At 41.3% G+C, this 13,802-nt stretch overlaps 1 protein-coding gene across 1 annotated transcript; it reads left to right on the top strand.

The window, feature by feature from the left end:
- Window positions 1-1,044: 1,044 nt before the first annotated feature.
- Window positions 1,045-7,558, top strand: atxn1l (ataxin 1 like). Its single transcript, XM_022744978.1, has 3 exons — window positions 1,045-1,124; window positions 2,663-3,852; window positions 6,020-7,558. The coding sequence occupies exons 2-3, from the start codon at window positions 2,785-2,787 to the stop codon at window positions 7,502-7,504; spliced, it is 2,553 nt and encodes an 850-aa protein (XP_022600699.1). The 5' UTR covers window positions 1,045-1,124; window positions 2,663-2,784; the 3' UTR covers window positions 7,505-7,558.
- Window positions 7,559-13,802: the final 6,244 nt, after the last annotated feature.

The raw sequence follows: 13,802 nt of genomic DNA, 5'->3' as shown, positions 1-13,802 counted from the left end.
AAACTGTGTTAACAGAAGTTTTAAATATGGAAGATGCATGATTTGCTCACTTTAACGGCCATAATATTGCAACAGGTACATTGGTGCTGAGGGTAACTATAATAGTTCATAACTGGACTGATATGAACACTACGTGGACTGCAATGTCACCGAGAAGATAATGACCATCATATCCTCTGTTTGGATTTCACATCACTCAGTTGTAGTGTCCCATTAAGCCATGCACTATATCAGGGCTCTGGAACTATAACATATAAATGGGATTGCTGCTATGAAATGTAAAAACATCTGCACCTAAGGCTCCAGACCCTTAGGACCTCTAGAAACCCCATGTTTACTGCTTGTGCACTGGTTTGGGGTTTTGTTAATAATTGGTACCACCGGAGTACAGGCAAAGTTTTAAGACTTTATCATTTTAATTTATATTGTAGTCATGGTGCATACAGGTACAGTACTACAGTGTGGTACCGAGTGTATTCAGCAATTAAACATCCCATTTACTGCACACTAAATTACTAAAAAATGTCAACAAGTTAGTTATCAAGACGTAGACTACATAAACGCGACATGCTGGGTTGCATCATGTATAAGTTTCTACAACTCCATCCACGTTCATTATACTTACTATAATACCTTAAAGTATTCAGAAATGGCCTATTTTCGTAGAAGGCGTGGTGCAGCTACATGAAACTACTGTCGTGAAATCCTTTCATTGCACGTGGTTGCAGCGTCCCCTGCTGAACAACACTTCACATTGGTCCTAAAAGCATTGAAGCAGGATTGTTCATTGACTGAGTTATTTTCATTATATTTATGCAATAAAAGCAAACAAGTAGTGAGTTTCTGTCAGGGGACACACTGAGTGTTTTATTTGCACTGTATTTAGATGTAGAAAGGACAAAACAATACTGCTTTACTGAAAGCTGACTGATCTCTCGTTGTGGACGTGTTGGGCTTTTGTGCATGAAAAAAAAACAGGAAATTGAATAAACCTGGTGACGTCATTGGTGAGCGCCTCTGCTGGCCTTCGAAATGGGCTCGACTGCTTAGCCTTGATTTCTTCAATTGTCCCTCCGCATATCAACTTTTTACAAAGAAAAGCCTGTCCGCGATGACATTTGGAGGTACGTCTACACAACGAGACAAATCGGAGGCTTATGCAGCAGGCATCATGCGCAGTGCCATGTTAGCTATGGGCAGATGTGAGTCGAGTTCATGTAGCCAGTTGTAGCTGTGTTAGCCGTGTAGCTAACCAGCCTGAACCTGCCCAGTGAGAAATAATGGTGATAACTAAATGGGCTCAGATTACAACAGCTATCATTTGAACTCATCGTCTTCATTTAGTGTTAGTGTACGAAGTGTCATGCTGTCACTTTTCTGTGTTCACGAGAAAATGATAACTCCAAGTAGCTAGCTAACTTTAGCCAAGTCAGCCACTAGCTAACGGTAAACAGTTACTCTGAAGTGAAGTGTGGCGGCAACTGGAAGAAAACTCTATTAAATCTGTAACTACATTTCTAAAGCAGGCGTTTCCTATCTAGTGCTTCTCATGGGTACGATTCAGGAAGCAAGTTTATTACTCGGCTCCGTGGACAACTGTGCTGAGTGAAACCAGGAACCCACTCGAGCCTGGTTCGTGGGCTGATATAAACGAAACGAAATATTTCTTCAAAGTTATTTTCGTGATAAATGAGTAAATCCGAATACGTTCAATAACTTCACATGTTTCTGTTTACTTCTGCTGGTCCATCTTTACAGGACAGCCGTACACCTCTGCATTAAAAACCCAAGCCAACAGGACTGTAGTGGATCAGCTGTACTGGAACATGTCTCTCATGTGTTAGAATAGAAATTATTTAATTACAGCAAAAACCAGTAGGTAACTCTGAGAGTGTAAGCAGTAAGCAAGTCATGTAATATGTAAATTGGTACATTTAAACTTTATTTTACTGAAATTCTGTGATGCACAACTTGATGAAGTTGTAGTTTAGTTGTCCTTTACACTGCACATAGAAAAGGAGGGATGTAGTTCCAGTGATAGTGAATTTTCAAACTGTGCCGCTTTTTTTAAATGTGGAAATTTAAATTTCAGATCCAGTGGAGTTTCCAATGTTTTCAAAGATATACTAGGCTGAAAAGCTAGATGATTATGGCATCTTGTGAATTAAGAGTGGGAATCACAGGTCTGTCAGGCATATGGTATGATACTATACTAATATGTTGCCCTTGATTACAATGATATCACTGCACTAGAGCTGCAAAAAAAATAATCAGCTACCATTTTGTCAATCAATTTATTGTTTCAGCCCCTATTCAAGCAAAAATGTCAAATATTTGCTGGTTTTAGCTTCTTAAATGTGGCAAGTTACTGTTTAATTTTGTCATCTATGATACTTTACGACATATCTTTGAGTTTTGGACAGCTGAACAAAAAAAAGCAATTATAAGGCATCACCATGGGATGCAGGAAGTTTGAAAGTGGCATTTTTCACTACTTGTTGATATTTCATGATCTAAATGAATTGAGTAAGACAGGTCAGAGTCGGACAGGTGTAGTTTTTGGTTGGCCAGTCTAATGGTTTATATCTGCTGCCAAAGATGGTATGATTTTAGCCCTGGTGTGATGAGTCAGTATGCCCTTCTGATTTTTTGTTTTTTTTAGGTGAATTGGAAGACGAGGTCAGCCAGGTGATTTCAGAACTGGTTCCTGTGCAGGCTGACTGGCTTGCAAGTCTCAGTTCCTGTGCAGTGCAGTAAAGCTACTCACTTGGTCAGAGGATTGCAATGAAACCAGCTCAGGAGCGCAACCAGGAGTGCCTGCCTCCTAAGAAGAGGGACCTCCCAATTAGTAACAGCGGAGGAGCTGGAGGGACTGGGGGAGGTGGGGCTGCAGTTGGGGGTGGTGGCAGTGGAGGTGGCAGTGTTGCTGGCGGTGGTATTGGAGAAGATGAAGTGGTTTCCATCCAGAACTCTGCAGCCAACAGTGACACTCAGGGAGGGACCCCATCCGGAGAGTGGCTGCGAGCTCAGCCAGGACTTCATTATGGAGTGGATAATTCTGATGGCATACCAGCAGTGCCCATTGACCAGTACAGTATGCTCTACAAAGTGGCTCTTCCATCTGTTACCTACTCACCTACCAGTCTTCACCCAGTGTTAAGCCACATCTCTCCAGCCTACACTGTTCATTCTCCTCTTCTGCAACATCCAGGCCTTCCCTATCCTCCTCTTGGTTATGCCCAAATCCCTCATTCCTCTCTACAGTTTGTTAGTTCACCTTATGCAGCGGTACCTTATGCTCTGACCCCTGGCTTTGTCCCAGGACCATTAATATCTCCTTCAGGCACCATCCCTCAGCCCCACTCTGTATCCCACCTTGTTCCCTATCCATCTGTCATTCAGGAAGGTGTTGTTTCCCCACCTCCCCAGGCCCAGGTAGCTTCTCATACCTTTGCCAAAGTTGCAGCATCTAGTGGTGTCCCACTCATGCTACCTTCAGAGCAAGCTGCCCAGCAGCACCTTGGTACTGTAGGAGTCCTGCCTGCAACAGAGGTCAGCTCTCGAGGGATGCCAGTCTTCTACCACCCTCAGGGCGCCAGGGCTGCCACTGCCACCAGAGACCCCCACGGTGCCCAGCAGGAGAATGAACCAGAGATGAATGGAGGGGATAAAGAGCAGGGAGCCAGGGAGGTCGTACCAGACTCGATCTTCACTGCCAGAAATGCACGTCTGCCACTGATGGCACTCAGCTCTGCAACACAGGATCACAGCCAAGACAGAGGCCTGCAGAACCGAAGACTGGAGGAGAGGAGCTCACCTGGTCAGCGCAGCACTCCAGACAGCGACCTGGAGGTAAGACACACTGATGACCTTCTAATGTGACCTATGTTTTCCTGTTATTCTGAGTATACCCAAGTTTTAGCAGTGGTGATATAAACATCCATTGAGATGCAAAATCGTTCTACATGATAAACATCGGGGGCTTCTCATCGTGGAATGTTTGATATTTTTTACACATTGCAGATTATATTTTATTAAAAATTTCATGTTGTAAGTGTACACTGAAGTGTTTGAAAATAACAATTAATGAATAACAAATGATATATCAGGTGGAGAATCCGGATTACATGTTCATTTATACCCATAGTTTACTTTTCTTTTTCAAGCGTCTACATACTGTACGCCTGATAGGGTAAGAAGTTTCACACCAAGAAACACACAAGAAAATCACTCGATCACCCACTCAATCATTTAAATTAAAGGCAACAATTTTTGAAACAATGCTCATGTTGATCATGGAATAAAATATCCATATAACATTTATATAGACAGAAATTAAAGTAGAAAAAATATAACACTCAAAATTAACTACTGTCAAATGCTTTTTCAGAGGTTATAGTGTGTTAGAATAATCCAACATATGTTGACCTGTGACCACTTAACTCTAATCAGTTCATCCTTGAGTCTAAGTGAATGTTTATGCCAAATTTGAAGAAATTCCCTCAAGGCATTACTGAAATATTGCATTCATGAGAATGGGACGGATGCATGTATGCACAGACAGACAGACGGACGGATGGATGGAAAACGCAAAAACATAATGTCTGAGGTGATGATGAAGTGATGAAATTTTGTATCCAAATGGTCAAACGTCAACTTCACTGTGACATCATAATGTTCTGCAAAAACTCTACTGCTGCTGGGTGTGAGCTTTAGGTCATTGTCCTGCTGAAACACCTAAGACCTTCGCCTAGGACCGTACTTTCTGACACTGGTTAACACATTTTGCTCTAAAAGGCCTTGGTAATCTGATTTCATCCTTCCTTTAATATATTCAGTGCCTTTAGTAGTAGCAAAGCAGCCCCAGAGCATGATAGAACCTCCACCATGTTTTACTGTAAGTAGGGTGTTCTTTTCCTTATGGGCTTCATTTTGTCGCCTGTAAACAAACTGATGCACTGCATTCACAAAGAGCTCTTCTTTTCATCTGTCCATAGAACACTATGCCAGAGAGACTGTGGCTTATCGATTCAAAGTTTTTGCAAACACAAGTCTTGCCTTTTTGCACCTTTCTTTCAATAGTGGTGTCCTCCTTTGCCTTTGCGCATGGAGCTCTACTTGGTTTAGTGTGTGGCATATGATACAGGTTGAAACCACCACTCCAGATTGCTCCAGGTCAGCCTGAAGCTCTTGAGATGTCTTGTGTGGTGTTTTTTCCACAACCCACACCAACCTTCACAGACTTCTCTCATTGAGTTTCTTTCTCAGCACCATGTCCTGGAAACATCTTAACAGTTTTATGTTATGTTATTTCTTCTTGGAAACAATATGAACTTTTGAAATAGGGATTTGAAGATCTTTGGAGATTGTCTTGGAATTGTATGTTTTTTGATAAAAGCATTTCTGATGTTCTCTTGTTTTTGCCATTGTGAAAAAAAGCTGGAAACAATCAGCCCCCTTTTTATGTTGTAAAACCATCCTTCATAAGTTAATTCAGGTCACATGAACACTGAACATTAAGCACTATTTGTTTCTGAAGATATTCCGGGGTGCCAAAACTTTCAACCGAGACTATATATATATATATATATATATATATACATACTAAAGATGTCGTTTGTTATTTATGAACCTTGTTTGACCCTGTTTGATTTTTATTAACACATCTGTGTATTTTTTGAAAGAAATTTTGTCTCTACTTTTATGACTGCAATATGGGTGAAAAGCTCAAATCAAATTTCCCACTCTGTAGGACGTTTAAGTTAATCATAATCTTGATGAGAATAGCAAAGAGAAGAGAATAAATTGTGTGTTGGAGGGAGTTTGAGCTTGACCGAAGAGATAGCTAACATACAGTAATCTACTGAACCACACACACATTTCATACTTAAATGCTGTAATTCAGGCTTCTGTGGGAAAACACTTGGATGTCTTTTTGGAAATTGTGTGTTGTTCTGTGTGTTTTCAGAAGATTTAAAAGTTGTCGGACTAACTCTTAATTCCTTTAATCAACTTCCAGGTGCAGCAGGTGGTTGGTCGTTTGGCTTCTTCCAGCCATGGAGTTAGTGGAGTGCGGAAAGAGGTCTCCTTTGCCCCCTTGAACCTCTCTCAGGGTGCCCAGAGAGCCAGAGATGTCCATGGAGAGAACACTGGTGTAATTTCCAGCCGGGCTGCGTACACGGTGCAACCTGCGACTTACAGTGACCCCAGAGTGACCGGTCTCCAGCAGCAAACAGGACAACCAGGCCATGCTGTTGTGCTTGCCAATGGACAACCAGTTCTTATTCCCCTGGAGTATCACCCGCAGCATCAGCCCCAGCCACCACAGCAACACTACCCAGGACAGGCTAATGATGTCTCAGCCAGCCATGCCTCTACCACCATGGCCTCCATTAACCCAAGCTTTAAAGCCTCTGATTCTTCAGCCAGAGTGTGCCTCCCTGAAAGAGTGGAGCCGACCACAGCTCAGCAGCAGCTTCTACAGCATCCTCCGGTCCAGCCTACAGCAGATGTGACTCAGGCCTTAGCTTCAAGCCTCGCTCCCGCCCCGACTCCTTGCAACCCGTCACACTTCATGAAGGGGGCCATTATCCAGCTGGCTACTGGGGAACTGAAGCGTGTGGAGGACCTGCAGACTCAGGACTTTGTACGGAGCGCCGAAGTGAGTGGGGGGCTTAAGATCGACTCCAGCATGGTGGTGGACATCCGTGCCAGCCAGCAGAGACCAGGTCTCGTGTCGCTTCACTTTACTGTGGGCGAGCAGCAGAGCAAAGTGACCATTGATGTGCCCCCAGAGCACCCCTTTTTTGTGTTCGGACAGGGCTGGTCTTCCTGCAGCCCGGAGCGTACAGCCCAGCTCTATGGCTTGGCCTGCCATCACCTGCAAGTAGGAGATGTGTGTGTGTCCATCACGCTGCAGCAGCAGCTTCAGCCACAACAGCAGAAACAACAACAACACCATCATTCACAGCAGCAGCAACAACAACAACAACAACAACAACAGCAACAGCAACAGCAGAACCTGTCCAGGACTATGAGCAAAACCAAAGCTACATCAGGACCTGGTCACCAGCTCATGGGGCCTCCTGCCCCTCAGCAGTCACGGTCTCAGTCTCATTTCAGGATAGACCGCATCCACAGAGAAAGACAGCGGGATGGGGAGAAAGATGTGGTCGATAAGGAGGAAGCCACACATTTGGGGGTTGTTGGGCACACTGAGTCGCCCATCAGACCAAGTAGGACCTCAGCAGAGCATCCAAGGAGCCAGAGCAGTTACCACTTGCACACAGAGAGCTCTGCTTTTGCAGGGGCAGGGATGGGAGTGATGCATGCAGCGCTAGGTGCTTCTCAGAGGCGCTGGTCCTCACCTGGCCTCCAAAGATACAGTATGAAGGGAGACGAAGGGCCACGCCCTCAGATAAGCACCTCCAGCCACACAAGGCCCTCTTTCATCCCCCAGGAGGTCAAACTGTCCATTGAGGGGCGCTCTAATGCAGGGAAGTAGCATCACATTTGGTAGCAACTATAGAAGAGACTGCCATGAGTAAGAATGAGTCTGACAAGGAGAGAAAGAGGAAAAAAAAAAAAAAGAGTGCGAATGTAGCCTCAGAATGTTTGAGATTTTGCACACCTTAAAATATACAGAAATACAAGATCTTTCTCTTTCTGGTGAGAAGTTCTGGTTTGGTTTGGTTGTCACTCAGCCAAAGGATTTGAGCCAGTGCTTCCCCAGCCAGCTGAGGTCTGACAGGGACATGAAAAGCTGAGTAGAAAGTATGTAGCTGATGAAATGCCTACCATAGTCCTTACACACTGCATTTCTCTTCCTCCCACCCTCCTTTGTTGCCACTTCCTCATACCCATGCTTGGAGGTTACCATCGCATTCAGAACACTCTTGCTTCCTTTTTGACCAAACTGTCTCTCTGGATGACCACGGACTACGAAGAATGTGTTTATAGCACAGTAAAGCTACCAACTCTGCAGGTTCTGATGTATTTGAAAGATCACAGCCAGTAATATTTTATCTCCTCCATTCCTAGGATCCTGTTTCCTTCAAAAGCATTTAAAGAGTAAATAGAAAGAAGAAAAAATTAATTAAAAGATAATAAAGAAAAATAGAGAAAAAAAAAAATGCATGGAAATAAAAACAAGTCAAACAAAAAAAAAATTTTAAAAAACCCCCCCGCACCCCCCACCAAAAAAAAAAAAAAAAAAAACTGGAGTTGCTGACATCAGCTGCTCCTGCCATGATGTTGGCACTGTTGACGCTAACTGTCAGTGTATGTTACATTATGCTTCTCCGGCAGGAGTCTAAAACCTCTGCTGTCAGCAGAGATACTTTCTCCTCTCTTTCCTTTTCAGGAGGCCGGTCTGCAAGGAATGGGATTCTCTCAGGCAGAGTGCGGCATGTCCTGCTTGTCTTACAATCGAAATAGTGATAAATCAATCAATTTGTCTGTTCAGCAATCAGTTTCCACTCCAAAAAAGTTTTGCTTTCATTACACACCATCATGCCCACTAGTTTTGGCTGAGGGCCCTAACACGTATGTGTGTTTGCATAAATGCCGCGGATTGGAATTTGTTCTCTGATAATTAGTAATATCTTGCATTCCAGTGTCATCGGTGAGAATATCCATGATTTAGTGTTTAACAGTTTCCTTTTTAGAGAATAATTTCCCATCTTGAGCGACTCCCTTCCTCCTCCTCACTATACCTCAAAGCTTTTCCCAACCAGACTGGTGACTTTTGATGCAATTTTCTACAGCGTAACTAACGGAGGAGGCACTGGCTGGTCATCACCAAAGCCACCTGTGGGAACGCACCAGAGAGACTTTACCCTATCACATCACTGGCTGCAGGCCACTTTAACCCCTTGGAAGAGTGGAAGGGCCTGGTAGTTTGCCTTGGAGAGAAACCCTGTGTGCGAGTGAGTCATTGACGAAGTCTTCTCTTTGTCCTCAACTTGAGTTACTCTTTGCTCAGTTACCAAATTGAAGCAATAGTTCTTTTTACAGCTCGCGGCTTTAATGCTCTCTAATCTCTAATCCTTCGCCGTGGGCTGTTTTTATATCTCTATACGTCTGAGGTGAGAGATCTGACCCTCTTTTAATCCAGACTTTCAAAGGTGATGCACTATTCATTTTCATTGGTTCTTCAGTACATCTGCAAATGCAAAGCCTCTGACAGATTTCTCAAGAAATCATTGTCGATGAAACTGCTCCTCTTTGATTCTCCATCTCACTGATGATCTTTACTTTTTTTATATGGATTTACTCAAGTGCATCTCCAAGAGAGGCTTGACTCTAATTAAGTTGTGATCATTATCAAGTTATCTTCTCTTCTGTCTTTTGTTTGAACATATACAGTCCTTCACTTTTTTTACTAGGATGTACTTTATCAAGTGGATCTGACGATTGTCTCGTGTTGCACATAGAAAATGTCACTCATTGATTTCACACTGACCTTGTTAATAAGAATCACAGTGCAGTAGGTGTTTTTCTAATGAAGGGAATATGTTTGAAGTATTGTTGTTGGTGTTTTGTGGTGAGAGAGAGAGAGAGAGAGAGAGAGAGAAAAAAAGAACTGACTTGCATTTTTAACTGTTTACAAATTAGCCAAGATGAATGCTGCAGTTTTCCTCCTCCTGACAGATTTTTATCCTTGTCACTTAAAAAATCCAAAAGGGTGAAACTGAAAATAAGTGCAATTAGACCACACATAAAATCATTCAGAGGTTTATAATCAGACAGCATTCCTCACATAGACATTCCCATCACAAAATGTAAAGCACACAGTACCAGTTTTCTTCTTTCCTGTCATATATCTTTGGACTAACCTCTGGCAAAACATTTGAATATTTGTTGCATTTTCTGTTTTTATTTCCTTTCCCGGTTAGTTCCATGGTTGTCATTTGTGTGTCTGACTTATTTGTTGGTGCTGTACTTGCAAACTTTTGAACTAGTTTGTCCATCAGCCTCAGACACTCTTGTGCGCGTGTGTGCATGTTTGTCCGCTTCAACTTGGCCCGTAAACCCTCATGGTTCAGAGTATAAGACCTGACCCTCTGTCAGCAGGTACAGGGGCTATGAGAGAAGTGTCAGACAGACTGACCTGAACTGGGCCTAGTGGACTTATTTCCTCTGGTGCTGTTATTTCGAGCAGCTTCAGAAGATAGGTCCGCATTTTTTTTAAGTCTATTTTGAAACGATTCTCACATGCCCATAAAGACTTACTGGTCGCTGTAATCGTTCCTCCTGTCCATACTGGCTGTGTAAAGATTCCTTCCTGATGTTATTCCAGTGTGCGATATGGGGCAAAATTAACTGTTATTTTTTTTTTGTGCAATAAAGCACTGAGTTGATAAGAGCCTTCAGCAGTCATACTTAGACAAATCAAGTGGGTATTATCCAAAGTTAGAGATGCTATGGTACACATTTCACTCTTTATGCTACTGTTCCTCTGCTGTCGCTCAGCAACTGCTGAAGCCTTCACACACAGAACGAGGACTGTGGATTTTGTCCTTCATCCCGTCACTTAAACTGGAATCACATTGAGAAGGGATCTTTTTACAGCTAGTATGAATGGGAGGAACGTTTATAATGACAACTCCATGTATGTGTGGACAAGCGAGAATTCCGTTAAGTTAGACTTGAAAAAATGTGAACCTGTTCTTTGAAATGCTGTGCAATGGGAGATTGTCATTCAGAAATTAATTTTACTACAGTACAAACTCATCTTACCATCAGAAGCTCACCCTATAGAGTTCTTTTTTTTCATGCTGTAAGCAATATACATAATACCTGAAAACATTTCATGTAGTCTTGGCATTTTCTACGCAGTAAACTCAGTATTGTACCCGTCATTGTCTTAAGTACAGCTCTATGCAGCTGTAAGGCAGGTTGACCGATGCAGTCATTTCACTCTAATGTCTGGTTATAGGATTTTTGCTTTAAATGACCTTTTTATAGGAATATAAACCAATATTTTGCGTTGTTACTTTCTATTTTTTGCTCAGTGGTCCCCATCTTCCTGAGTATAGCACACTGACAGATCAGTAAAGTTTTATTGTCTTCTTATGATGCCACACAGTTGCAGCCAAATCACTCGAGACGAGTGTCACTCAGATTTTTCATGTGTTTGTTCAGCATTATTTTGGCACGGTTGCCAAGCCACTTCAACATTGTATTTTAGGTCAAGATGCATTTGATGGGATTTAAATGGTGCAAGCAGTGCCTCCTGTGACTTTACCTCCTGTTAATTCTCACAGCAAGACCATCCTGTGCAGCCATGAGTGTTTTTTGCTTTTGCCCTCTGCTTTGAAGCAGTGTGTGCCGTGTTAAGCAGGAAAACTCGACTTCTAGCAAGATGTCCAGTGAATATTATTCACATCTCTGATAGTCTGTTGCTGTAAGTAATTGCACTAAATGCCCTCCTTTACAGTGTTTTAAAATTAAAACTGTTGGTTAATTGAAGAGTTTCAAAATGTAAAGCACACAAAATCATGGAGAAATCACAGGTTGTGTGTTTCTGTAGATAGATGTATTTTTTTGTATAGATAGTTTTGATGATGCTTGTCGATAATGCCTTAAATTCTGCTGTGTACAATGTGTGAAATTGAAATAATGGAATAATGCTTCTGGTAGACTTGGTGTTCCCTTTTCAGGCTGTACAAGAGCAAATAATCAGAAATATCAAAACTTGACACTCTTGTCATGCTTATGAGCAGAAATTCATGTTTAGATGTCTCAAAGGGCGACAGTGAATCCTCTTTGGGCCCCAAACGCTTCAACAATGAAGTCTGCAACATTTTGTTTGTGTGTGCCCCCCCCCTCCCCCTTTCTTTTTCTGCCATATTTTTTTTTAATACACTCTTATTATACTTTTTAACATTTTATTCTTGTTTTTCCAGTATGTGGAAGTGGAGTACATGGTAGCTCTTCTCTGCACTTCTAGCCAAGAGTGTCAGCAACAGAGGGCATGCCATTAATACCACACACACACACACACACACGCACACATGCACACGCACGCATGCACACACACACACATAGACAGACCTCGCACACATCTGTTGTTTTTATTGTTGTTGCACAAGCTCCATAGTTTTTTTTTTTTTTTTTTTTTATCCCTGGAATTAATGGATTGTTTGGTGTCTTGTGTCGTCCTACAGTCTCTGGACAGCAGGAGGTGGGTTTTTAATAAAGGCAGAGACAGACAGACTGCATAAATCAGATAGCTTTCAGTTGGTGGTAACGTAATGGTTTCTTATGTTTAGTGACGTTGGCAGTGGGTTTTTTTTACCTCCCTCTGTGAACTGCTTCCTGTTGTTTGATCCAGTATTCAACTTAAAAGGTGAAGTTAGGACGGTTTTGGTGTTGCTGATGGTGAATTAAATCAGGAGAATAAGAACGGTTAAAAGTTTTAAAGAAGTCTGTGTATTTTCAGATTTGACATTGTACTTTTTTGGCACAAGGTGACACTGCTTTTTATGTGACGTGTAACTATCTAAAAACAAAACAAAAAACAGCATCTTTTTTTTGAAATGCCTAAATCTGCAAAATATATGCAATGATGTAAATGTAACATTCAATCCTCAAGTATAATCCAGGTTGTATGAACTTTGTATAGTGAGTTTTAATATCGTATGGCCGTACCAATATGTATTGATCTTCTATCAGAAGCCTTAGAGTTGTCGACCCAAAGTGCTCCCTTAGAATACCCTACACCTACCTGACTTTAACAAAGCATTAATATCTCTATTTTGTTGCATTTTTATTTGTACCCTTTTTGAATAAAATAGATTTGTACTGTATATTTGTACCTCTCTGTGAACTACTTAGGGCGGTTTTTGTTTTTTTGTTTTGCTGTTTTAATTCTATGTACTTTAAGGACACAAAGATATTGTATTTTTATTGTTACAGCTAACTTGGAGACATTGCATTTATCATGTTTGTTAAGTAAACACAATATAATATATATATAAATATATATACAAATATAAATATAAACTATTATTCAACTGGTGTGCTGTTTCTTTAGTTGCATTGATGTGTTTATTTTAGTTTTTTTTTTTTTTTCTTAGTGGTAGAAGAAGTATTGAGATCTTTTACTAAAGTAAAAGTAGCAATACCTCAGTGCAAAAGTCCTGCATTCATAATTTTAACCAAGAACAAGTTCAAAAGCATTATTAGCAACATGTGCTTTAAGTATTAGTATTCATAAGGCAATAGAATGGACCCTATCAGAGCATTATATGATTGGTGTATGCTTCAAAATAAAAGAACCATTTTAATGCTGTAGCTGATTAAAGCGGAGCTAATTGAACCACTTTATATACTGTTCGGGGGTTTAACCACTAATCATACATTACAAGTAGGGCTGCACAATTGATCAAAATATTATCGAAATCGCAATTTTGATATTGCCAAGCACAACATCAAAATTGCAGGAGCCCCAATTTTTTGATGTGTCACAACATGTCATAAATGAAGCATTGTGGTGTTGCAGAGATGCCCTGGCCTAAAAATCATTCACCAGATGTAAGAGAACACGCTTGTTTGGTACAGACCCCAGCAAAAATCACAACATAATTTTTATACTTTTTTTGAATGAAATGAGATGCAAAAATTACCATTCCCACTATAATTTACCCCAATATGATTTCTTTTGCATATTGTTCAGCCCTGCTTACAAGTCTATCATACGTTCTGATTGTCAAATTTTGATCTTTACAGTAACAAGCATGTAGCTGGCAAATGCAGTGCTATAAACATATGGAAGCTAATAATAGCTCTAATAATTA

This window comes from Seriola dumerili, unplaced genomic scaffold (genome assembly GCF_002260705.1).
Source record: "Seriola dumerili isolate Sdu_G_001 unplaced genomic scaffold, Sdu_1.0 BDQW01000003.1, whole genome shotgun sequence".
Taxonomy (NCBI): Eukaryota; Metazoa; Chordata; class Actinopteri; order Carangiformes; family Carangidae; genus Seriola; species Seriola dumerili.
The sequence above is the reverse complement of the archived record's forward strand: the minus strand, read 5'-3'. Positions and strand labels throughout refer to the sequence as shown.

Excerpts from the sequence above, each read along its gene's own strand:
- atxn1l (XM_022744978.1), top strand. The coding sequence starts at position 2,785 with ATGAAACCAGCTCAGGAGCGCAACCAGGAGTGCCTGCCTCCTAAGAAG. Across the intron at positions 3,853-6,019 it reads CTCCAGACAGCGACCTGGAG|GTGCAGCAGGTGGTTGGTCG; the intron begins GTAAGACACACT and ends ATCAACTTCCAG.